The 26605-nt window shown below is 34.3% G+C and overlaps 2 protein-coding genes across 2 annotated transcripts; both read right to left on the bottom strand.

Annotated features, from left to right (window-relative positions):
• Positions 1-450: 450 nt before the first annotated feature.
• LOC130612159 (ruvB-like 2) lies at positions 451-6560 on the bottom strand (the record flags this gene model as incomplete). Its single annotated transcript, XM_057433457.1, has 14 exons — positions 451-807; positions 1500-1629; positions 1957-2076; positions 2248-2366; positions 2505-2599; positions 2688-2811; positions 2898-2991; positions 3224-3330; positions 3465-3531; positions 3636-3765; positions 4970-5042; positions 5143-5211; positions 5499-5554; positions 6491-6560. Coding segments are annotated over 14 exons (1395 nt in total), but the record flags the coding sequence as incomplete, so codon positions are not given.
• Positions 6561-12530: 5970 nt separating this feature from the next.
• LOC130612498 (transient receptor potential channel pyrexia-like) lies at positions 12531-19885 on the bottom strand. The gene is made up of 11 exons (XM_057433821.1): positions 19777-19885; positions 18149-18408; positions 17397-17576; positions 16663-16857; positions 15993-16157; positions 15519-15793; positions 14923-15159; positions 14136-14616; positions 13655-13983; positions 12929-13087; positions 12531-12853 (listed from the first exon to the last, which is right to left on the bottom strand). Exons 2-11 carry the CDS (start codon positions 18396-18398, stop codon positions 12671-12673), a joined length of 2454 nt encoding a protein of 817 aa, XP_057289804.1. The 5' UTR covers positions 18399-18408; positions 19777-19885; the 3' UTR covers positions 12531-12670.
• Between the last annotated feature and the right edge of the window lie 6720 nt (positions 19886-26605).

Raw genomic sequence — 26605 nt, 5'->3', positions numbered from 1 at the left:
AGATTTCAAAAATTTTTGCTTCGCGTTAAAGTAGTGCTTATAATATAGTGGATTTTAAGCAAGTTACAAATAACAGTTGATCGCCACGTGTTGCCGAGGTAGGATTTTATTTGTATGAAACTGTAATTGTAACCTTAAGAGAATTAGTTTTCGCGAGAACTAATTTTCACAAGTTTCTTGATAATGAAATTACATTTTCGCGAATTTGACAAGTCCTGATATTTCACGAGAATTAAATTTCGCCATTTTCGCGAATAAAGACGACATTTTATTAATCAATTTATACCTTTAATCAGGTGTGTAACTTTTTTAACATCGCACAATACACCTGATGCATTGACATTAGAATTAGGTTTCGCTATCTAAAGCATGCGACTAAAATACACATGAACGGCCAAAAGACGCGAGAAAATGTAAATCATTGTAGGAAAAACATAAACAACAAAAAAATAAACTGAAGTGTATCAACATCAAAAATCTCTAAACAATATACAACTCGGCGATAAAAATATACTTGAACATCTTAGTATAAAAATTGATCACAGTCCTTTTGTTTATTCCGTGAGACAGTTCGACAATACACCCTTACAACACTTACCAAAACATTGCGCACTACTCAAAATTACATGCGGGTCAGTTACAATATGCTAGCCGGTATCCCAATTCTTATGACGTATCCATGCTTCCATCTGCATTCTCATCGAACATGAATGATTGCTGATACTCCTTTAAGAACTGCGACGACCTGCCCTGATCGAAGAAAAGGGAGTATACCTTTTTAATATCTTCCACTTCAACTTCGGTACCCTAAAAAGAAATTAATGTGAGTAGTTATAGCTAGCGTGAAATCAGTGCCGAAATTCGTTTGGCTGTCACACAAAATGGTACCACAAGTAGCGAGACGCAAGCAATGCGCTATAAAAAGGACGGGCGAACGGTGGATTCTTCCACGGGCCACCGACTAATTTAATTATATTATCAATAATGATGTCATACATACTAAATCTTTGAATTTTTTAGAATATTGTTTTTTCCCCTTTAAAACCCATTAGAGGAAAGATAAGGTTGGAATGCTTAGAACAAACGACATACAGAAAAACAATACTCCTTGAGATGCGAGTTCTCAAACAATTTATAGCCGGTTTTTTTAATTATTTAAAAAGTTCAAATCAAATCAAAATAATTTCGTTACATTTTAACAAGTTTTCCGGCAATCTAGGGGTGCTATTTTTTCTTGAACGAATACGTTTTCTTCTTTTGTAAGAATATGCTTTATAAGAAAATCAGACTGGAATTTCAAGTTAAAAACAATAGGTCTATGTTTAGAACAATAGAGAAAAAGAAATAAAGAAAACTCTGGTTAGAATTTTTACGCTACTAATCTTCAACAGATATGCACATAAAGCATATTCTTGTGATGTGTACCATATAATAAAAATTTAGTTTTACTGTTCCAGTACAGAGTTTCATTAAACAATACTGCAAACAAATGTAAGTACCTTTCTTTTTCGACAACATAAACTTGAAGAGGTGATAAGGTGTATAGCGTAGCGTAGACTCGTCTCTTGAGCTATCTTCGTCAACACTGCTAATGCATCATCGCCCATCTCCACGTCTTCTTCTTCACATCTGAAAAAAGAAAAAAAAAGCAATAACAATAACAAACCCTGCTACATATACAGCTACGATGGACGTGTTTAACTTATTTATTTTAAAGCGCTGAAGTGAATTAAGGAGAGAAATGTGTAATCTTTCTTTTTCTGAAACAATTAAAAAGATACCTGCAAAATTAATTAGCTTTAAATGTTACTTTTTGTTGAGAACAACTTGAAGACGCATTGGTGTCAGTTAGTAGCTTTGACGCTGTATTTCCTTACATGCATCTCGTGTACGGTATAGTTCATATTTACTCACAAATAAGGAGAAATTGATAGTATAATAGACAAGCTAGTTTACCTTATTCGTAGAATCTGTTCCAAATCTTTCTCTTCGTACGGTGAAGTGGAAATAATCAGCAAACGATCCAACAGGTCGATCGGCATGCCATGTGGACTCTTATAGTTCGTGCCACGAATTCTAAACAGGAAAAACAGTTGATAAATCATCGAAGGATAAATTGTTAGTTTTATTAACGCCGCCATTTAAGTAACCCTTTTCACAAATTTGCAATAATGAAGAGCGAAGCTAAACACACAATGCTTAAATTAAGCGGCGTAAAAAAAAGTGTCTATAACGCCTACTACTTACTTTGTGATTCCTCTGTTGGTCGCCATTATTAATACAGGTGCCATGTCGTCTTCTAATGCACGGTTTAAGAATGAAAAGCATTCGATGTCCAACATGTGCACTTCGTCGAGAAATAAAACCTACAATGGCAGATTTGTTTGTTTGTTTATTTATTGTTGTTCGCTTAACCACACCTAGCAATGCAAACAACATGGGTATCTCAGGGTATTATTTCCCAAGTGGCGTGAACCAGAAAGACTGATATTGTAAGTACTTACGCCGGGAACGATCTCAGCTTTCCCTTCTTCTCTCCATTCAGATACCTTTTTATTGATTTGCTCTCGCACTTCGGATTTAATCTCTCCTGTATCGCCTACAAAAACAAAACGTAGATGTAACTTCCGTAACAACGATCAAAGGTAAACGTCAACAAAAAAAGTTGGAAGGATAAAAAATTCTACCTGAAAACAGTGCTAAAAATCCTTGTGTGCGGCTGTTGATGACGTCAATCTCATGGAGGGTCACAGTGTGAACGACTTCTTTGCGTTTTTGCAGTTCTCCCTCCGGGCATTGTACAAACTTCGTCTACGATAAAAGATAATCCAGTTTTATATAATAGGATATCGAGGGAAAACTCTTTATTCTTCAGCTCCTATCACATAAATGCAAACCTGAGGTCCCATTGCATCATAATCTCTTGCACGAGTAAATGATCTTCCCAGTTTCGATATTTTGCCAGTGGCTTTGTCGATAGTGATAACGTCCCTGAAAGAATATTACTCAATTCAATGTTGCAGTTATAAAACACACTGGCATTTTCTGAGTATTGCAATTAGTTGCAGCTTATCAATGGCTATGTTATGAATATACACTAAATCGCACTTTTGTCTATCAATAAGAATATTTTTAAACTGTTTTGGGATACACAAAGTTACTATGTAAATTGCGCATGTGTGTAACATAATGCTTGAAATAAAGTGTTTTCTATAATACGCACCCAGCCTGGACTTTCTCTTTGGTAACAGAATCGATCATTTTTGTACCCAAGTCATATATGGTTTCCATTTCAGTTGTTTTTAATGTCAACTTCCCCACCTTTGCTCCCTAGGAATACATTTTTTAATTTCGATATACAACAACAGATGCACTACAAATCTTAATCGCATACAAATGCTATAGAACGATTTTTTTTACACATCATGCAACATTGAAAAACATAAGCCGTGATATGTACATACTGAAGCAGTTGCAGGTCTGTCGATTTGCACTTCAACAACTTCACCTTCAATGATTTCAGTTTCCTCTCTAGATCAAATAGCAAGTTTATGTCGTTTTAAAAATCGAAAACTTGACATGATAATATTTGGTAGCATATTCGCGTAAGACACGAAAAATATATAAGAGCTCACTTAATTCTAATTCCAATAGACTTTCGGAAGGCTTGCGTTAACGCCTCTGTTTTTCCCATCTCTAGTGAAAATATTTCACTTCCAGCCATTGCGGTGAATGGAGTATCAGCACCAAGAGATTGAGCGATACCTATTTGAACATAAATACACATGTATAAAATAATCGTGGGAGGTTAGGACATCATGATTACGTCTATACAAACGTTAGAGAAACAAAAATTAGCCTCAGTATAATAACAAGAGATGCATAATTAAATTCTTGTGTGGCTAATTCAAAGGTAGAAATCTTTTTACTAAGTTTCCACACTTTTCTTTCATATCAATCTCCTTATAGTCATCTACATAATTTAAGGCATAGTCTGCTTCAATAAGAAACAAAACAAAAACAAGGAACAGCTATGTAAGAAAGATATTAATTGTTCAAACTGATACCAGCTAACTAGCAGTATATCCGCTTTGCTGGCACCACATGGTCCCGCACCGTACTACCTAATAAACTGTTTATAATGTAATTAGATACGCGCTGTAAAATTAAACAATGAGAATCTATAAAAAAGATGCTTTTTATATGAACAGCTAAGTATAATGCATGATATAATTATGCAGTATTAACTAAAACTATCCTATAACAGGCTATTATCGGTTCTCCTTGACTGGTGGTTTAAATTACAAATTTTTATAAAAAAAAATGACATGTATATAATAATATTGTACATTAGAAAAACTAAGGCATTGATTGGCAATGGTGTGTTAAAGAATTTTCTTTACCGTCAGTTAAAAGTTGTTAGGCTCAATAAATCAGCAAAATCGTAAACAAAAAAATTGGATCAACGTAAAAATATATTCAAAAACGGCTGTGAATTGGCTGAGATCTGAGAATCCTCGCAAATCCAGATTTAAAGTGGCACTTAGTTTGCCATGATAGTGGCGGTGCAACCAATACCCTTGAAAATATAGGTTATAGGCCATTAAAAATTTAAATAAAGGTGGCTGAAATATAACTTTCTTTACAATTAGGTAGCTTTTTGGGAAAATTCAGTAAATATGTCTCCGGTAACATATAGTTTCTTTATTAAAGAAAAATATGAACTTGGTTTAGTTACACAAACATTTTGGAGAAAGGTAAAATGCAGAGTCCAAAACACCTGAGGGGTAACTATCTCTCTGGAAAACATTCTGAAGAGTAATGAAGTTCCATTTTTTTTACTGTGCAAAGAAAAACAAACTATCAGAACTTTCATCTTGCAAGTAGCAGATTAAATATGTTTCAATTAGTATTATTCCTATGAAATAATAAAAAGAATTTGGATATTATCAAATTATTGATATCTTACCCATAGCAATAGCAGTCTTTCCAGTACCTGGCTGGCCTGCAATTAAAACAGCTCGTCCAGCAATTTTACCTTCCTAGAAATAATAAAAATTGCAAAGACTCTTATATAGTGAAACATATATATCCATACTTGCGAAGGATTATGCAAGACTGACAAAAACAGCAAAGTCATACTTTGATCATATATGTTATTATACCAGCAGCACGTCTTGCCTTTTTCTGACCAACCATGCCTTGTGAAACCTTTACAGAAAAAAAAATCATAAACATAAGAAAATGCAACATTTAAATGCATACATGTGCACAAGAGAGGGTGAAATTTCCCTACTTGTTCAGCCAGTGCTTCTATTATTATATAAAGTTGTTTTGATGGTGTCACGCCCATGTGTTATGAAACAGATTGGGGTAACTAGGCCCAGGGAACTTACCCAATTTGGTCTGAGGTGACCTTACTTATCGACAGACTAAAGTAGAAAATTAGTACATCCAGAATTTCTAAAATAATAGGAGTTAAAAACATATAATCCCACCTGTCTTGCTTCAAGTGCATCGTCTAAACCAAGTCCTCTAATGTGTGAATGAGCACCTGCATTGAGAAGACAAATTTTCAAAAGTTGAAGGAGTTTTAAGGACAGACCTTAATAGGCTCAATAAGTTTTACTCCTAAGATCATATTTTGAAAAAAATGCTGGTAACTTAGTGTGTTACTGTTAGGTAGCTACTAATAAATAAGAACGCTGGATAAGAGCAAAAGTAAAGGTCTGCAGCCATGCCTTTTATGATATGGTAACCTGTTCCATCTACGTTATTAGCAAGGCCTTCACAAATTTCTTTTACCAATATGAAAGTTTTCTTTGTTGGCTATTTTTTTAAACTTTTTTCGCAATAATCTTTAAAGCTTTTTAAGCACACAGACACAATAAAAAAGGACCAACAATGACAGTGCAAAACATTTAAACTTCTTGGATAGAAAGTAGAGCAAACACAACAAGATACCAACATAATCCAAATTGAACCCTTTTTTAAAAAAACATACAAGATCTGTAAGAGCTATCTTGCCATGTGCATTTTTGAAAAAAAATACTAAGATAAGTTACTAAGGGGTGGGATTGGAAATGCATTTTTAACCTTAGTTGTTGTTTTCTCTAGGGTCAATAAAATACATATTTCGAAAAATTCAAGGTATAAATTAGAAATTTAAAGTCAGTTTGCGAAAAGTCGCTGACTGTAGAGAAGAAACCTCGTTCTAGGTTTTGGCCTGGGAGCACTGTAGTCCTCTCGCCACTAATCTTTTTTTTTTTAATGGTGATTTTGTTGCAACAGTCATTACAGAAGTAGATGATACAAAATAATTCAAAAAGACGGGAATTAGGAGCGGCTATTTTGAACGCTAAAATTTTATTTATAACCCTTGAAATTTATTTTTGTGCACTAAAATAGAGTGCACTCCACATTATTTTTAATACAGCCAGCATAACAATGTTTTCTTTAATATGCAAGTGGCTTGTTGCGCAATACGTACCAATTCTTTCAATTCGTGTAATATCCCGTACTTCTGGAACTTTTGTAGATGCCATTTTTATTTTTAGTCCTATAATAATATATATGTATAATAACATAAAAAGAAAAACATAAGGGCGACTGTACATTTTGATTAATAAGAAGTAACTAGCAATGATTTTTGTAATATATTTCAATATATTTTGTATCAACTTCAATTCAAAAAAATTAAATCAGTTGAAAACAAAAAAGTACACATTATAGTACACATATGTACGTTTGACTTACATATTAAGATCAACTCACGTTCCGTATGTACATAACCTTACTTCACCTTTCCAATTCAATTTTTTTACCAGACAATCTATTGTTCAGCTCTTTTTCACACAGTTAAAAATGCATAATGGCGGCTGTCCGTACGGACGTGTTTTCTGTGTTAAATTTTTTGTTGCTGTTGTTTTTGGCATTAGTCAACAATGTTTCCTGTAATAGTTGTGGGAAAACTATCAGAAGAAATCAAACATCAGAGAAATGTTATACGTGTAAAAATTTATCTCACTTGAAATGTTTAAATGATAAATTTGTTTGTGATGAAGAGAGATTTTTCTGTGTTGACTGTACTCCTGCTTTATTAATTCTTCCCCAAAAAATCGAAACCGTTGCTCATTTCTTCATGCTACCAACCCCCTGATAACTCAAATTACCTCGACAGAGACTTTGTTGAAAAATTTAACAATATTTTGGATGCGATTACAGCAGAGAACAAAGAAACGATTATGTGCGGGGACTTTAACTGCAATTATAAGGTCCCCGGAGACCATTCCAACTTGAAAGATCTTGTAAAACTGCACGGTTTCAGTCAGTTAATAAAGTCATACACGTTCTATACGACAAACAAAATAGTAATTACCGATACATTGGTGCACACAAATTCCATAAGTGATCATGGTTTAATTGGCATCAATAGAAAAATGAACTGTAAACGCTATCAACCAAAAAGAATAACGGCGTGTGATTACTCTTGATATAACAAAGAAGACTTACAGAACGAAATTCGTAACATACCTTGGGAAAACTGTTTAGCTGTCGATTTCAACAAAGGCTGGGATTTATTTTAAAAATTACGTCACATCTACCATCAACAAACATTCACCACTGAAGGAGAAAAATGTTCGGGGAAAGCCCAGTCCCTGGTTGACACGAGAAATACGTCATTTGATGCACACAAGAGATTATCAACTACGCCGCTTCAAACAAACTAGCCTTGATGCTCATTGGGACAATTATAAGAAACTCAGAAATACTGTAACAAAAAAGATACGTGCTGCAAAAGCAAACCACATCAGAAATGTATTTAAGCAATCCACTGACAAACCTAGCGACTTCTGGAAGCAAATCAAAAACTGCTATCCTACTAAGGGTACATGTGCTCCAAGTAAATTTTTCAAAATCAATGGGAAAAATGTATCGAATCCCAAATGTATATCAAATGCATTTTGTTCGTTTTTTACGAAAGTCGGATCCAAATTAATGAACTGTAAAATCATTAATTACACATGGAAAATGTTTGACAGCGGGACCCCCTGAAGGATATAAACCGAACTAATGCAACATTTAAGTTTAAAGAATTAACAGTCCGAGAAACATTAAAAATCTTAGAATCGACAAATGCTTCGAAAGCGGCAGGTCCGGACACATCACCTGCAAGAATTGTAAAGGATATTGCTCCCGTAATTGCAGCACCACTTACGTTCTTAATAAATGCAAGCTTGTTATCTGGCACCTTTCCAACATCAGAGAAAACTGCAAAAATTAACCCTGTGTTCAAAAATGGAGATCGCAGTAATATTCATAATTACCGTCCGATCTATGTGCTCAACATCCTGTCGAAGACCATCGAAAGAGTCGTTTATAACCAACTAGCTGACTACCTGGAAGAAAACTTCTTCCTGAGCAAACACCAGTATGGCTTCCGCCGGAAACGATCGACTAGTGATGCAGTTACCAAACTTACAAATAACATCCGCGAAAACATGGACAAAGGCAAAGTAACAGGTGCCCTGTTTATGGACCTGAGAAAAGCATTTGACACTGTTAACCACAGTTGTTTACTTTACAAACTTCCTTACTATGGCATACTTGGTAAAGAGGTTGATTGGATATCTAGCTACTTGTTTCACCGAAGCCAAATCGTTAACGTTGATGAAGTACTTTCTGAGAAGGAGTTTGTTACCCATTGTGTACCCCAAGGTTTGATATTGGGACCTCTGCTATTTGTCCTTCTTATAAACGACCTTCCGATCCAGCTAAATTACTGCAACGTATTAATGTATGCTGATGACACAGTGATTTATTTTTCACACAAATCGCTAACTGAGATCGAAAAATGTATAAACTCAGATGTTGAAAAAGTGTTCAGATGGATGCAAGATAACTGTCTTATCCTAAACCCAAAAAAAAGGAAAAACAGAATTTGTAACATTTACTTCTCGATCACGTAACACCCAGATCAATATAACAATCAATAACAATGAAATCCACCAGCCTGCGTTCTACGAATATCTTGGTGTAATCATGGATAGCCATCTAAACTTGAGCTCTCACCTTCAACGAATGTACAGGCGGGTTAGTTCAAGGCTCAAAATGCTCAAGAAAGTAAGACATAACATTTCACCAATTGTTGCTGAGAAGATATTCACGTCAATGATTCAACCTCTAATTTTCTACTGCTACCCTGTTTATGGTGGCATGAGCGATACATGGCGATTAAAATTCGAATCGTTATTTCTGAAAGCAAAATTCATTGTCAAAAATCGTAAAAAATGGCCAACTTTCACAATACAACTGAAAAGAAAAATTGTTATTGACGTCTTCAAATCGTTACTTCTCGAAACTGATGGGAAATATGTTATGATCAACCACTCGATAAACACTCGAGGAAAGAACTGTTCACTTCGGCTCCCATCAATTAAATCTGAAGCTGGGAGGAAATTATCATATTATCAGGGAGCAGTTATTTTTAACTCCCTACCTGTTAGTATTAGGAAAGAAACTAATTTTAATTTATTTAAAAAACTAATAAACAATTATGATTTTTAAACTTTTCTGGTTCATCCACGATGTGGGAGGGAACGGTTGACGCCATCGACACAAACAATACAATTTCCACGTCCTCTCACTGCCAAATGTATGGATTGTGTGATGACGTCATCCGTCGTTTCTTACATCGTGTTTCTTGATATACCTGAAAATTTTTCGCACAAAGTCTTTCACAATATTTTTAATTTTCTCATATATGGTTCTTAATTTTTATTCTCTAAAATTTTTCAATATCCGCGAATTTTTATTTCTCTCCGTTTAAATCTTACTTCGAAAATTTTATATTTTGTTATTTTTTTTTTACACAGGTCTCTCTTTGATAACAGTAACATTTACATATATCTTGTATATATTATACTGACGTAGATAAACCTGTATAAAGATGAATAATAATAATAATAATAATAATAATAATTATATTTTAATTTTTATTACAATGCTCTCTCTATAACACAATCACAATTTCTGTTGATTCTCTATAACACAATCAGGCCTTGCCATGAGTTGAGAGCAATTGCTCGCGCCTGCGTAGTGCTCGCTTAAATGGTCGTTACCCGAGCATTCTATTGCTTGCATAAATATTAACATTTTAAGATAAGTGTAAACGTTTTTCTCAAGAATTAATTGGTTTTTTAAGTGAAACTGAAAAGATATTTGGTGTGATTATTTTCCACCCATCATGTAACAGTTCATTTGCCATTTTATAAAACGCGTGCAATACGGACATTAAAGTTAATCTTTGTTGCGCATTAATTTTGCAGTAGAAAAGTGGGGGACGTTTTTTAATCGTGAACCCCAAACATGATGATCGGGCGTCTACTGGTATAGCGTCTCTCTCAATCTTAACTTCCTTTTCTACATGTCCGAAATAGTATTTAATGTTTATTATTTTCAGGTCATCACAACCAAATAGGAAAAAATATGCTTCGTTTTCAAATTAAAAAAAATCTTTATCTGCATGGTTTAAATAAAACTAATAAATAAAATCTCTTTTCAAGGTACACGTCAGGTACATAAAATTTATACAGAAAAAAAAATTATATTGCATGTGGGTTTCGTTTTTAAAATTGTTTGAATAACAGTAGCGGCATAAAGAAGATAATCCATTAAATTTGGACCTGCTATGGTTTCCAATTGTTTCGTCAAATGAAGAAATTATCTACAATTAAATCCATGATAAATTGTCTGTTCCGCCTGTAAGTGCACTTTTGCAGACTTGCGTCATCCGTGCTCTGTCGGCGTTCACCTCCACATTAGTTAAGAACAGCATGGCTGGATTTCTTATGTAAGACCTGGTTACCAACGACGAAGGGGCCAGGCGAAAGAGATTTATGTCTAGTATGACAGCCATCGTGGACAATACAAAACACACAACTCACACTACAAAACAAGACAGACAAGCGAAAAAATGTGAAAATATTGCAATTGCAAATCCCGAGAACCCAAGTGGTGTGAAAGTGATTGTGAACAATAGTATTTTAGGTATATAAATAAAACATAATTAGACAAGAATGTATGCTTTATTAGAGATTTAAGTCTATGCAAGGGGAGATCTAAAAGTCTTATTTCAGGTAAGGCATTCTGACAACTAGACCATGAGGACACTTTGATGCCTAATGGATGTCAAACCAAACGCACAAGTACGAACAGCACGTGAATTTACAAGGCCAAGGCTACAAGTATTATGAGAGTGATAGAAGTCTATTGAATAGGTACCAATCAGTTGAAACAGGTAGATTGTTGTTAAATAAATTACAAATAAATAATACATTTTGCAGTTTTACACTATCTGTGAATTTAAGGATGCCTAAATCTTTATAATATTGATTTGCATTTTTTCTATGGTTGGCAAAATTCATGACATAAAGCACAAATTTGAAGGACATTGATTTGGTTCACATGTAAACTTATGGACTGACCCCAGACTTTGGAGCAATAATTTAGATTCGAATGGAAAAGAGCATTATAAACTGACAGAAGAACATCCATTGGCACATAATGTCTTATTTTTGCAATGATTCCATTAACCTTTTTCAGCTTGGTTGTACCTGAATTAATCTGGGACTTCCATCCTAGGTTAGAATCAGGCAGATATGTTTTGCAAAAACTCCACAATACCGACAAAAAAACGAATCAACAAAAACCAACTTCACCACTAACGTGGTTTCTCCTTTAAACAGAGGCTACCATCTTTTCCCGCGGTCTGTGAAAAAAATCGCATGTTGCCGACCCCCGCTAGAACTTCAGGACCTCGGCGGCCTATTTACGGTTTTTTCTGATACCTTATTATCCGGGGAAAAAGAAAATGTTCAAGTGAAAATGCAATGATGTTGGGAGAGTATTCAGAGATGTACAAATTACGTGTACAAGTGAGGAACACAAAATGATAAAAAGTAAGATACTATTAGCTTAGGAAAGCCTAAAGAATGACAAGTCTAAATAAAACGCCGACAAGATCAAAAAAAGCGATAAGCATTTTATGGAAAAATTTAATTTTTGCAAGGTTTCGCCAACAACAACCTCGTTCCCAGGGCATTTTGCCTTGTTGATACGTTGATAGCGGCGAAAATTGTTGGCCACTCCGTAATAACGGCTCAGGGGCCACAAGACCCTGGGGACGAGGTTGGCCAACATAGTTTGCAGTGACACAAGCTCGTGAGAAATCCTGATATCAACAGTCAGTCATTGCACCATGGTGATAAAGTTTTAATATTTATTCCTATGTTATAAATGCCTTTCAAATTAGTGTAGGAAAGAATCATCTTGTATCTTTGGGTTCTACATAGAGGATCTTAGCTGTAATCAAATATCTTTCTTGCTCATTGTTAGATATGTTAGGCTTACTTACTTTTTATGCATTATAGACGAGCTATGTCCGTTGCGAGAACTAAAAGCATATATTATTACTGTCATAAAATATATCATTTAAAGTTTTTGCCAGTGGAAATGGTCGTCAAAGAATATGGAGCAATATTCATTTTATCTTTCCTATTTTAATTATAATTATTTTTATACAAGTTTATTTACAAAAAATAAATTACATTCGATTTTCATATTCGTAAATGCAATATTTTCCACCATCTCTGTTTTGACCTCAATGCTTTCACGAACTGTTTTCATCCGAAAGACTATCTAAAAATTGTTTCTTCATGAAACGGTTGAATGTGTTTCTTGTAACTCTGTGAATCTTGTTTAATTTAGTTGTCTGAAAATCAAACACGTTATCGAAAAGAGAATTGATTTCTTCAATTTTTTCTTTACTGTATAGTTGACGGAAGGTTTTTATCTAAAAACAAAAAATATGCTTTTGCAAAATAATACGATGACAGTATTGCATCTAACTTCACAGGAATACGCTTACAGCCATTTCTTCTTCTTGCATGTTTTTCTGTAATTCAACATGAGTATCCATTATCGTACAAAGATCGTCTTTTAAAAATTGCATAGATCTCGACATGTCAAAAATCATTTTCTTGGAATTATACATCTCACTTGTTGAAATACGAGAAACATCTTTTAACTAAACACAAAATAATGTTTTTTTTTGATATTTCTATGCAATCAGTTGCAAATTTAGTTCTTATAGTTGGACCTGGGTTACCTTTTTGCATTAAATGCCACCCATGCACAACATGAGTATGACATATTATCAAGTTTATTACAACAATAGGATATGATAATTAATTTTTTTAAAATATGTGTAGCGCACCTATCCAGCAAAAAGCTTAAAAACAGATGCATGATCGATTATCCTAATTCTTAGATGTTTTTCTACAAATCTACTTTTTGTTGCAAGTCTTTCAACCTCTTTCAAAGCTAAAAACCTGATCTGTTGTCCAGCTTTTATCTTTTAGTTAACACGAAGTTCACCATTTCAAAAAATTGGCAATAATTCTAAAAAGAAACCTGGGCTATTTTTGTGTCAGTGTTTACTACAAGTTTTTACGGTGAGAAGTTCCAAATAAAAAAGGTCTTGGCCTTGGCAAAATTTTACCAAAACACTATTTTCAGCGTAACGCTACTTTCTGGGTTGCTTTTTTCTTGTAATCCACACAACTTGTGAAATAAAAAGAAAATTCCAACTCACTTCAGGTGCATAATATTTGTTAGCATATACGTCAAACTCCTTTCTCAAGTATGGAAAAAGTCTTTCCAGAGTGACAAGTTCTTCAGCTTCTTTCAAGAAAGTTGTAGCTAATGCAGTTTGATTAACCCTGGCAACTGCTTCAGACAGCAGCGCAATAAACAGGTTCAAACTGATCACGCTGACTAGAATCACGTACAAGCCAACAAAAATTTGAGAAGGAATCTTATTAACGGCTTTTAATGTATCATAATCGTAGTCTCCTACGATTGTAAGAAGATATAATTGATACAACATATCATTGAATGTTTCGTACTCGCCACCAGCACTTCCTAAAACCAAAGATTTCAATGAAATAGCTTGCAGAAACTTGATTTGTCCACCGTTATGGTATATTTCGTTGCAAGGATAGACAACCTAACATTTTCTCAATTTCAGGTTAATATCACTGAAAGCTATAATAGGAAAAAAATATTTTGCATACCTTTCCGAACGCCACCAAATGTAATCCAAAATGAAACTGAGAACGGAATAAAAAACTCGAAGAACAGGAAAGCAAATCTTGCAGTAGCGATCACACATTCACCCAACATAGCGATGAATGGTCCAACTGACTGAACTAACCTCAGAGATCGGTTCAACCGTATCCAAACGACAACAACAAATATGGCAGAGTAATATGATCTAATTTTATAAGTACCATGTGATGGATTCACTATTGCTAAAGTTACTGTTAGAATCGTTTGAACGCTCGCCATAAGCAAACAGAATCCTTCAACGAAGTTCCAACCATCTCTCCAAAACGTGGCACTCAACATTTCTGCATTATCACTAATTTCTTTCAGCATGTTTCCTTCGACCTCCCAGCGTGGATGACAATACTTTTTGTTCTCCTCCACACCTTCTAAAATGCTTTGTTTCTTGGCCTTGAAATATTGTACGTTTGCTGAGTACTCCTTTGACAACTAAGACAAAGCGTAAAAAATAGTTATGTAGTTTGGTAATTTTAATATAAAGTAATACCATAATCTACTATTAAATAATACTTAAGATTTCCCTATCTAGAAACTGATCTCTGTGCACAAGAGAGGAAGAATAATAATAGAAAGGAATAATTGACAGAACAAAAAAAAATCTAATTTTTTGTAAAATTAGGAAAAAAAGCCTCGCCTGCACTACCGAAGATTCACTAAATCCGAACCAAATAATTGATTAATGTAAAAGCTTACCTCGACAACGTAGTTTATATTTCTAGTATCACAAAATCCTACCTTAATGATAAACAGAATTGTGAGCAGTTGTCCAAGAACAGTAAAGACTAAAACAGGTGTCTTTTTGTGTTCAAAACCTCTAAGTGAAATTGCTATCGTCCAAACAATCGTGAAAAGAAGGTACATAGCTATGTTAGCCACGTTGTATTTGAACCCATATTTCTCTCGCTTCAACGCAATTAATTCCAATATGACGGGATGGGTTATCAGCTCAAGGTCTTTGTTTTCCACTATTATCTAATTTTAAAAATACAAACGCAAACGTGTTAAGATTCTGAAGAAGTGACATTTTGGTCAAACGTCTACACTCATTACAATGCCCTACGACCCACAAGCTTGAGGATGGTGGTTTGTTCACTAAGTTTGGGATTGATCAAATAACCCATATAAGTTTCAAGAATATTTTTCGTTTTTTTTTTTTCAGAAAAATATAAAACAGGTGTGCTGAAACATTATCCAATTGAAAAGGATGAGTAGAATATTACGAATGAAAGTCAAAAGAAAAGTTGTACTTCATAATGCAATTCGAATTGTAATTCATCTCAAACAGGGCAAAGTAGAATCTATTGCCGTTGAATTAGACGCATGTAACTTACATCAAGTGGTACAGGGGGATCGGTCGGATGTATCTTGTACTCGTCCTCATTCTTTGCACTGTTTAACAATCTCCATCTTCGTTTTCCCAGACAATTGATGTAGTACTTTTCTTTCCCCAGCACCTGGTCAGTGGCGACATATTGATTCAATGCAATCACAGAAGAATCATATGGAAGTTTGTCCAAAATAAAGTCAATGCAGCAGATTCCGCAATCGTTATACGAACACGTAGGCAAGCCTATCTTTAACATATATGTACACATTCGGTTTAGTCCTAGGGCAACAAATAAAATTTGTTATCCAAAAAGGTCCACCATTTGCCTTCCTGAGTTATTCTGAACTTCATTTTGATTAACCTTTACAAAACTGAACATATTGACAAGGAACTTCCGAACGACTTCCTGCTCTGAGCAAGAAACGTCTCAGTTTAAAGGTTTTTTTAGTTTAACCTTTGCTATGAAACATGTACAAACCGTATTCTGCAGCTAAGAAGAAAGGTGTTCTTTGTTTTGCATCCAAAACAAATGGATCTGCGCCATGTTTCATCAATGCCATGAACACTTCTAGTGCATCAAATTTTGCAGCAAAGTGCAGTGCTGTCTGTTCTTGTCCCTCCATAGTTCGATGATTTATATTAGCTAAAGAAATTAAAAACATGCCTTCGTAAAAAAATTATGATTTTGTTGTAAAATTAGGTCTATTATTAAGGTAGTAAAAGCAAACAGAATAAAATAATGTCGGACAAATGTCATGAAATTTTTTTTTAGGTAAATAAAAATTTTGTCTGATGAATATTGTTTTTCCATAAAGTTTTGTCCGACGTATTATGTTTAGACCTTTAGAAAAATCACTCAAAAAAAAACATAGAGACAGAAAGAACAGAAACAAGAATTTTTAAAAGCGGGAAACCAAGGAAATTTCCTCTGGATGTCGAATATTTGTCCGACGAAAACTTTTTTCGACACTTTTTCGCCTGAAAAGGTATCTACCTATTCCTACCAGTGTAGTTGCGATAAAATTTTAAATAACAAACAAAATCTTTAGCACAGTAAACTTTCAGTGGATTATAACCAGAACAGAACCAGAAAAATCCAAATCAACAAAATGATAAAAATAAAACGGTCCAGCATGAAACTCTCTTACCGCCATTTTTGATTAACCATTCGGTCATTTCTAGGTTATTCGACGCAACCGCAACAAAGAGTGGAGTGCGTCCGAAGTTGTCCGACTTATCTATATCAGCTCCTTTAACTTTTAAAAAGTATGCCAAATCAGTATGCCATTCTCTGGCAACTTCATGCATGATGGACTGTCCGAATACATCAGTATGGTTAATGTCTAAAAAGAGGAAGAATTATCCAAGCATAAGTGATACATATGGCGTGTTTATTTGACATAAGTAATAGTTATCGCACGGTACAGAGTACAATATTGCGCATTTTTCTCGAGATATTTTGGTGTGGTTATTTTCCTTAGGAAATAAAGTTAGGGACAAAAAATCCTAGCTTCACGTCTTTCGTCGCTTTATACAATATGACTTTGAATAGCATTGAAAATGTCATAATGTAATGGAAAATTGAATAATAAGTAGCGAAATGAAAATGATTTTATAAAAAAATTGGATAGTGGATTTCGCGTGGGGTTAATACAAGTGCAGTATTGTACGAGTAAGCGCTATTGGGCGCTGTTGTACGCTAAGGATTAAACGCGCATACAAAATATGCGAATAGAAAAAAATGACAAGGAAAAAAAAGCAGTAAAAAAAAGGCAATCAAAAATATCAGGGAAAAAATTTGCGATTATTATTTTTTTATAATCTATGTGGTTCATGTAAAAATTGTAACCTGAAATAATATTTGGCTCTTTTCTATGTATACCTGCACTAAGCAGCAAGTTTTCCATATAGGCGTAATCGGCCCTAGATTTTTCATTGGTGGTGCCAAGAAATGCAAAATAATTTAGCAGTGCCACTGAAGCCGTCCTGTTGTTCTGTTGGTTCGAAGACATGTTTCCACTAGCATGTAATGCAGCGGGATCGCTACCCATTTCATGAACTCCTATAAACATGTAACAGAATCGTTAATTGGGAAGCCAGAATATGTTGGTAGGATGTAAGATTTCAATTGCTTGCTACTAGTTTTGTCCTGTTAATTATGGAATTTGTAAATTTTTACCATGTGAGTATTTTAACCTCTATTTTTTTAAGCAATTTGTGCCATTTTACTATTGAAGACATTTAAAAAGCGTTTTATTCACAAGAGAGATGAATACATTAAAACTCTAAAAGCGATTTTAATATTAGATAAATATTTTAAACAAATTTTTGACTTCTTGGCAAGTGCTAAGAAGTGATAAAAAAAACTATTTGTGTTTTACGTTGACATTTTCGTTCCCAGGATCTTTTGTGTGGAGGGTGTAGTCATGGTGCGGCAAAGATGCCGGGAGGTAAATCTTGACCTGAAAACGAGTATAAGTTAGTGACACGGAATTGTAACTAACCTTTAGCTACATATCTTGATATCTTTAATCAATTTTGTACGTATTCGAACAGGATCACCTGCTTAGTAATTTCTATTGATGAATTGGAACAAGTGACAGTGAGTTATTTATTTAGCACAAGCAAAATTACCTTGGAGGGAGGCCAATTTAGTTGTCACAATTCCATCTCTTTGGTCCACTGGTGCAGGTCCTTTTCGCCATGTTAATACTTTCCCGTCGTGTGTGGTTTTGGATAGTTGTAAACTGCTTGCAGTTAACTCTTTGTCTTCGTCTTCTAATTCGAGTTCATTTAACGATTCACTGAGATGTCCAAGAAGTTGCGAATATTCTCCAAAATCGTCAACAAGTGCGTCATCGTATGTTGGGTTGGTTATTGCCATGTCGTCTTAGCTATAAGTCAAAAACGGATTCTTAGGTGTAGCATGAGAACAACTGCGTTTCATGTTAAAATATACTCAATAAATATTAAATTTGCAGCGGTGGGCAATACTTAAGCTTTAAGCAAACTTTAAGTAAAGCTTTGGAAAAGTTGTGTTATAAAATAACATGCAAAAGTATACAAAAAAGAAGCTACTTAAAAAAGAGCTTTGTTGCATATGAAATCATACAAATTTTATAATACCTTTATTGATTGTCATTACTTATGGCAAACAAGAAGTTGATATAAAGTGTAGTTGTTTTGTTTTTTTTGTAAAAAAAAATGATTAAGCACATATGTAAATACTATATTTTTGCTATTCATGTCATTTCCTGCATAAACTTTTAATGAAAACACGCAATGCATTGAGTACACGACTATGGCGGACAATTTTTTAGGTCCCTGCTAATTTAAGATGTTAATCAATGGAGATTTTATGCAATAATGGCGTTTATTACGTTAGGGTAGGTTTACTGGGCGTTATGTAGTTGTTTTTTAACAGCGTCCATGGTTACATCATGGATTTGTGCAAGATTTTGCGGTATATGAACCACGGAACCTGCTTTTAACGGATATGGAATACAGCGGTCAAACTTTTCTTAAAACAATATTAAAACTGTCATAGGACTTTATCGAGTGGACATTAGCTGTATAAGATACACTTTCTTTATATCGGCGTTCATTATATATCCGTACAGTCGTTAATAAAATATAACAAATACACTGCTTATAGCCTTTACCCATACGCAGTTGTAAGGGGATTATTGTGACGTCGCTGAAAACCTTTCTATACAACACTCTCTATAAAAGAAAATCTTTAAACAAAATAAGTAAAAATAAAAAAAAGTATGTGGTCTTTATGGGGTTGTTTTATTAAAACTTGGCCAATGCAAACGTAGTGTCCGCTATATGTAGACTTGACAGCAACTATATCGTTTGTTCTCAGATAAGAACTTAAATAAACGCCAGTGCTAAAATATACGCCCAAAACCTAATAAGCGCTGCTCAATGGATTTAAAAACGGCATTAAATGTTATTAAAACAAAATGATGGTGAAAGGTCATTCTAGCAAAGAACAACCTTTAAAGAATAAAATTTTAGCAAACGCCCAGGGCGTATATAATACATTTTTGTTGTTCTTGTACAAAAGTAAAGTATTTGCTGATATCGGTCAATCGATCCCTGGACTTTTTATTCCGTATTTGACTGCAAACAAAAAATATTATTAAAAATCGCATTTTGACTTCTTTATAGTTCTTTTTTTTCTCGTCTTATGTGGCTAAACTAGGAACACATTGTTTTCACAAAACGATACAAATAAAATAAAAAAATAAACATACCTCACACAGAAGAACAAAATTATATATTATTTGGCTGTTTTGTTTATTTTTCTCGAGTTCACTGGCAAAAATGACATTGCTTTGTCATCGCGAGAATATATATTATCAAAGCATAAGCACTTCACCGTTTTCTGTCTTAGTTTCAACTTCAGAACGTGTACGTGTGAGAAAATCCACTCCGGAGGAGACCTAATGGTTTAGATATAATTGATGTAATTAAAAGAAATATCAAATTGTAACTAATTACTGCAAATTTGATGGTTGAAACTATCCTTACGTGCATTCAAATTGGTAATTTCTTTTTTTTGCAGGACCAAGTTCCGCAGTGACTAAAATGTCTGTATGTTTCTTAAAGACAGTATTCTAAAATGGTCATTCCTACTTCACGAAGTTTTAACGAAAAAGAAAAATACAGTCGCCAAAAATACGCTCAATTTTAGTTGCAACCGTGATAACGTGTGGGAGAATCCTTTGGGGAACACATATCTAGGAGTTGTGAAAAAGTCAAGTTTTCTTTACACCTATGCATCACATAAGTCGCAGACATACATACACAGCATATCGAAGCACATGGATACAACGTAACCGTAACTCAGATAACCAGCTTCACATAACGTAAGAGATAAAGACAGTTCCGGAATTATTTTTCATCATATACCGCTGTTTCTTCTTAAATTTGTTACAAAATACTTGATGTGATATAATTATAATCAGTACCGGAAAGTTAATACTGATAGTCTTGTTGTAGAACTTTCGCTTCCATTGCTAACTCTCGTGGGTTCAAGTCATTCGAGTCATGAAAATCGATCCTTTTTGGTTAGCTTTTATTATAGACTAGCCAGGAGACCCAGCGTAATTTTTCATACCACCAGGATTTTTTTTTTTTTCAGTCTAATAAAATATATTTCAAAAAGAATCATATCATTACAATGAAAAAACCACATATAGAAACGGGAGACATTCAGCGTGGAAAGATAACATTAAACATTTAAAGGTTGACACCACAGTTCTAGAAATAATCAGGATTGAGTTATCAGGAAATCGGAGTAGTTAAGGTGGGAAAAATTACGCTGGGCCTTTTGATTGGCTAATTCTATTGTTCTTTGCTCACTTGGTCCATGTCGGGGAAAGCCCTTTTCATCCGATTAACAAACAAACATTTGTAAACTACTAGTCGTTAGCCCGTGGAAAAATCCACGGGTTCGCCCGTCGCAGCTAAGCTACCATTTTGCGTGACAGACGGACGGACGGACAGACGTAAAAATATATAATATAATACTAGTCGTTGCCCGTGGAAAAATCTACGGGTTTGCCCGTCCTTTATATTTACCCGTCGCAACAAAGTGAATAAAAATATATCGCATTTGACATTCGTGTTTCCGTAACATCATTTTCTAACTCAGCGGGGGGTACGCGCAGAGACAGACAGACAGAATACGGCTATTATAATAGAGAAGTAAGACTAAAGGAATGATTTGAAAACATTAACGCTAATACTAAATTATTTATCTATGACAAAAGTTGTAGCAATTAGCAAAATAGTTTTGTGACAGAACTTAATAAGAAAAAAAAAAAAAGAGGGGGAATGGGATGGCCGGACAATATTTACCGGAGAAAAAGGTAAAATGAAAAAGAAAATTTTAGAATTTGGATTTTGCATTCTCTTTCGGTTCAGTTTTTTTATTTTATTTTTGCGCGAATTAATGAGATGCTGTAAAAATCCTTTGCATGTTTTTAAGTATCCTTCACATAACATACATTTATCATTCATTGTTTACTGTGAATTGCACCCTGTTTGTCTTTCTGAGGCGAACTGCTTCTTTTCCCAGATAAATCACTAGCTATATTTTCTCAGTTCAGTGTTACGATAGCTATAACGGTAAAAATTTATTTTTTGTGTTAACGAGCTTTACACAAGCATCTGCCATCTTCATGATCACAAATTTTCTACGCTACATCTCTTCATTATTAACTCTCCATTACGGGAAACTACATATATTCTGGGCTTATGTTCATCTCGACCATCACGCTTACGTTTTTGCGAATTTTTTAAATGGAAAAGTTTCTGGGGATTTTTATCAAGAAATACGTAAGTAGGGTTAATTTGTGCAAACCTTCCAGGCTTATTAACCCGTTCTGTTAAAAGCTTAAGATGTGCAACTGCACTAAATTTACAGTGGTATGTGCAATATAGCGTAGCGTTTTTTTTTACTGTGTAAAGTGCTGACATTAATGGTCCTAAAATCTTTGGACTGATTTTGTGCTTTACGTAAAAAACGCAACCTCGATCCCAGGGCCTGTTTTTTTTTTTGTATAACTGATCTGTCAAAAACCACAGCGCCGGTGAGAGACAAGAAGCCCTGATAGCTGCTGATTATTACCCGACATAGTCAAAATGTTTTTAATTTGAAATAAATCTTTGAAATGAAGCTTTTCTTTTTGTTTAACAACTGATCTGTAAAAAACCACAGCGCCGGTGAGAGACAAGAGGCCCTGAAAGCTGCTGATTATTACCCGACATAGTCAAAATGTTTTTAATTTGAAAATTAATCTTTGAAATGAAGCTTCTGAATTATATTTGTTCATTACGATAGCAAACTCAATCTTAACATAAAAAAAGGAAAAAAACTGACGCAATGTTGTTTGGTACACCTCAAAAACTGAAGAAATTAACGAAACTTGTATGCATCAAATACCGTAATTAAATTGTTAATACAGTGACTCATAATAAGTACCTTGGAACAGAATTGAATACATCGTTCAACCTCAATGAAGACTTCAACTTGTCATAAAAAAACTTGTCATACGTCTTCTACTCAAAATCCAACCATTACTCACAGTTAAAGCTGCAAAAACAATTTACCAGACTATGATTGTACCTGTGATGACATACAGCAGAATGATAAACCTGAACTTGACGTGTACTCAACAAAAAAGGCTTCAGTCGATCGACGATCGTGCAAGACAAATTGTACTACTTGTAAACATTTGTTCGATGTTCGATCAAGAATACCATAAAAAAGAACACTGTTGTCTTCTGGTGCGAAAAGTATAGACAGTATACAGTGAAGATCCTTATAGCGGACATCCTTTATAGCGGACACCTCTCTACAACGGACATTTTTCTTGGGAACGGATGAAACTACGGTCAAACTCTCATAGTAAAACCTCCATGTAGCGGACACTTTATAGCGGACACCTCTATATAACGGACATCATTTCAAGGTCCCGATTGACATTACCCCCCGGAACTGACCTCTCTAAAGCGGACAGGCTTAAGAGTGGGTCACACAAAACAAATTTTTGTAAATAATTTGTTCATATTTACTTAGGACAATTTTTTACATTATTATTTAATAATTCTTTAATTCTTTGTATGCTATCTTTCAGCCAGTTTATGGCTTTTTCAGGGTTATAAAAAAGAAAACTTGCAGAGATTTGACAAAGTGGAAGATATAAAATTGTCTTCGCAATGACAAAGCAACATCTCAATGTTTTTTGTCAAGTCTTGAGGTTTTTTTAGTTTAAAAGAAAGGTAGCATAACTTCAATATATTGTCTTCACTGCCTTTCTTCTCCCAAAACCAGACTCTTGATACACCTTACGGTCGATTTCAATACGAACTAATAGTCCCGGGATGGTTTTTGAAGAAATTTGAGCTAATTTTGGGAAGAAACTCCATGTGGCGACACCTCTCTATAGCGGACACTTTTTTGAGGCCCCAATGGTGTCCGCTATAGAGAGGTTTCATATGTAAGAACTTTGATGGCTATTTTGTATTGTCGTTTTCTTTCACCTTTCCAACAGAGTCCATTGTGGTTTTAGTTTTTTCAATGGTGTACATACTTTTTACTATTCCTTACTTTCAGCTAGTTTTTGACGTGACACTTTTTAAATTGTTATTTATATAAAATCATTTATGTTTTTCATTTTTTGTGAACCCTAATTGATAGCAGTAACGAGCATATTTTTAAATAATCTACTGAATAGGTCATCCTGTAAAAACATTATTTTGATAAAAATAAATAAAATAAATTTTCAGATTTTCAGATTTTCTGCCCACAGCAAAATATTTATAGGAATTTTCATAGCATAGTTCATAGTTTTTTTATGTAATGTCTAAATCTTCTTTCGCGCGCTCTCGTACATGCTACACTTTTTAAATTAAATTTTTAAATTTTCAAATAAACTTTTCTATAAATTATTCCACTAATCGATCGTGCTTTTTTAAGTCACTTTAAAAAGAATTAAAATTGCGGGATGAAATGTTCTAAACGGAAAAAAGCGTTTAACCTCGAGATATCCCTTGGACAGCGTTCGATGAGCATGTATAGTGAGTTCTCCCGCCATGGTGGCAAGTCGGGTTGCGCTGAACCTCATTTTTGAGAATCTGGTGAAACATTGAGCCATATAATTGAGGCGCACTTTGGTTACGTTCGGCCATTTTATTTTCCTACAACAATGATATGAAAAGTAATAATACCGTCGATAAGTCATTTATAGCGGGCATAGTTTATTTCCTAGGATTGGTGTATGTTAGTTAAGTTATATCTGATCAAAATTGTCTGGTTTGATTTTTCATACCAGGACACCAGAGCTTGCTTCCCCATTTCTCATTCGAAGTCTTTATTCTTATCCCCACTACTAGTAAACTAAACTCATCATTTTTCACAACCTCGATCCCAGAGCTTTTTCTCTCTTTTAGATATAATATGGGACGGGGTGCCGTTAAAAAGAGATAAAGAGCCTGGGGTTGCATTTTTCCCTTTGTGATATTTTTGATGAGGAGAGAGAGGGGCGCAGGGTTACAAAAGCAGGACAGACAACAGAGCGCGAGAGGCAGGAAGGACAGGCAGGTCATTCCAGGCTAATCCATAAAATCCATAATGGGTATACATTGGAAAATATTCTGTTGTTGTGTTTTTTGCCGTCGTTCTTTTATAGCTAGCTCTATTTTATTTTTATAATAATTTTTATATAGCTACTTAACTAGCCAGCTTTAGATACTTAGGAATATTGACATTTTTTCGCGGAAAGTTTCTTTTAGGGTTTCCACAATGGCAGGAAGAAGATGCAGACACTAGGTGAAATTAGTTACCAATGTGTGAGTTGTGCTCTGCAAACTGAAATATTGGTTCGATAGTGAGACAAATTTTCCATTGCTTTTTCTCTCACTAGTTCGAGCCCATCGGGACAAGCCACTTTACTTTCACTAAAACAACATATCATGACCAAAACTACCAAGCCATGTGTTTCAGGGAGGTCCATTACATTTACTTCTCAGGCCACATATAATCAGGGATAACGCACGATATCCATGGATCCCTCAATTGAGGTGGATTACAGTTACTTTACTGTTTGGTCTTTGGTTTTGGTGACAGGTGGCTAAATACTACTGCAAACATGGTCATTTTGGGAGTTGAGACGAAAAGGGAAACCACTACCCATCAGGGGGAAACGGTTTCCCATTTGGGAAACTGTACGGTTTTTCATTTGAGTAACTGTTATCCTAAAAGGGTAATAAATACGGCAACAGTTTCCCAATTGGGAAACCACTAAAATATAAAGGAATCTGCGCAAGAGATGGTTAAGAAGCGCACTACGAATTTTAACCAATAGAAAGGGAATATTTTCCACAAATTTTCACTGAAGGAAAAAAAATTATCGTAGCCTCCTTGTGCAATTCCGTAAAATGGTCTTGAGAATGGGTAACGGTTTCCCAAAAGGAAAACCCAAATCAAAATCAAAAAAAATAGTTAAGGAAACGGTTTCTTATATGGGAAACCATTTCCTATATGATATAGGAACTTCCCTACACAACATGGGAAACCCTTTCCCCTTGTAGTATTATCTCCCGAACTGATGGTTAGGGATATTCTGCAAAGGCAAGTGTCACAAGTATGTGGTGTTAGAGTCATTTAAGTCCTAAAAATAAAGTCGGCCGATGAATAAAAACTCAAAAATTAAAAGAAAATTGTTTTAAATTATGGAACCATAATGTGCGCAAGCACCATATTTATGAGAAATTGCGCATCTCCATTATTCGGAGCTTCTCGGTGCCATTTTAAAATTTTAAAGCGAAGTCCAATTAACACCAAATATTTGTAAAGTCCGCAAACTTTCAAACCCAATCCGAATGAGACATTGTGGCCCCTCTAGTTTGTGAATTTCTGGGCTAGGCACTTTAAATATATTATTATTATTATTATTATCATTATTATTATTATTATTAATTATTATTATTATTATTATTATTATTATTATTATTATTATTATTATTATTATTATTATTATTATTATTATTATTATTATTATTATTATTATTATTATTATTATTATTATTATTATTATTATTATTATTATTATTATTATTATTATTATTATTATTATTATTATTATTATTATTATTATTATTATTATTAATTACTATTGTTATATGTTGAAAATTTAGGCCATACTTGTTTTTTCGAGAACTGTGTGTGGATCCTTGGAGAAAAGATGATCCTCAATTTAAACAACAGTTTTAATAGGAAAAGTAACAGATAATCAAAAAATTTCATTTCACAGCTTTTAAAGGCGCTATTTTGACAAATACTACAATTGAGATATCCCTGGACTATACTCATGTTCTGGTTACAGTATTATATATACACTAGTCAATAAAGCCCATGGAAAAATCCACTGAGACAGATCAAAAATGAAAAAGAAGCATTATTTGACCTTTGGTGACTTCAGCAACCCATCTGCAAAAAAAATTAGAACCTTGTTTTCACAGTGCCTATATTGTGTAGAGCCTAAACTGCTGTTTAAAAATGTATATGATCATGTG

This window comes from Hydractinia symbiolongicarpus, chromosome 10, assembly GCF_029227915.1.
Source record: "Hydractinia symbiolongicarpus strain clone_291-10 chromosome 10, HSymV2.1, whole genome shotgun sequence".
In the NCBI taxonomy this organism is placed as follows: Eukaryota; Metazoa; Cnidaria; class Hydrozoa; order Anthoathecata; family Hydractiniidae; genus Hydractinia; species Hydractinia symbiolongicarpus.
The sequence above is the reverse complement of the archived record's forward strand: the minus strand, read 5'-3'. Positions and strand labels throughout refer to the sequence as shown.

What these genes read in the sequence shown, in the direction of transcription:
- LOC130612498 (XM_057433821.1), bottom strand. Translation starts at nt 18,398, where the DNA reads ATGGCAATAACCAACCCAACATACGATGACGCACTTGTTGACGATTTT. An exon ending in ATCCCCCTGTACCACTTGAT is followed by an intron (nt 15,160 to 15,518) that starts GTAAGTTACATG and finishes TTTTAAAATTAG; the next exon opens with ATAATAGTGGAAAACAAAGA. An exon ending in ACAAATATTATGCACCTGAA is followed by an intron (nt 13,088 to 13,654) that starts GTGAGTTGGAAT and finishes TTTTGTGTTTAG; the next exon opens with TTAAAAGATGTTTCTCGTAT.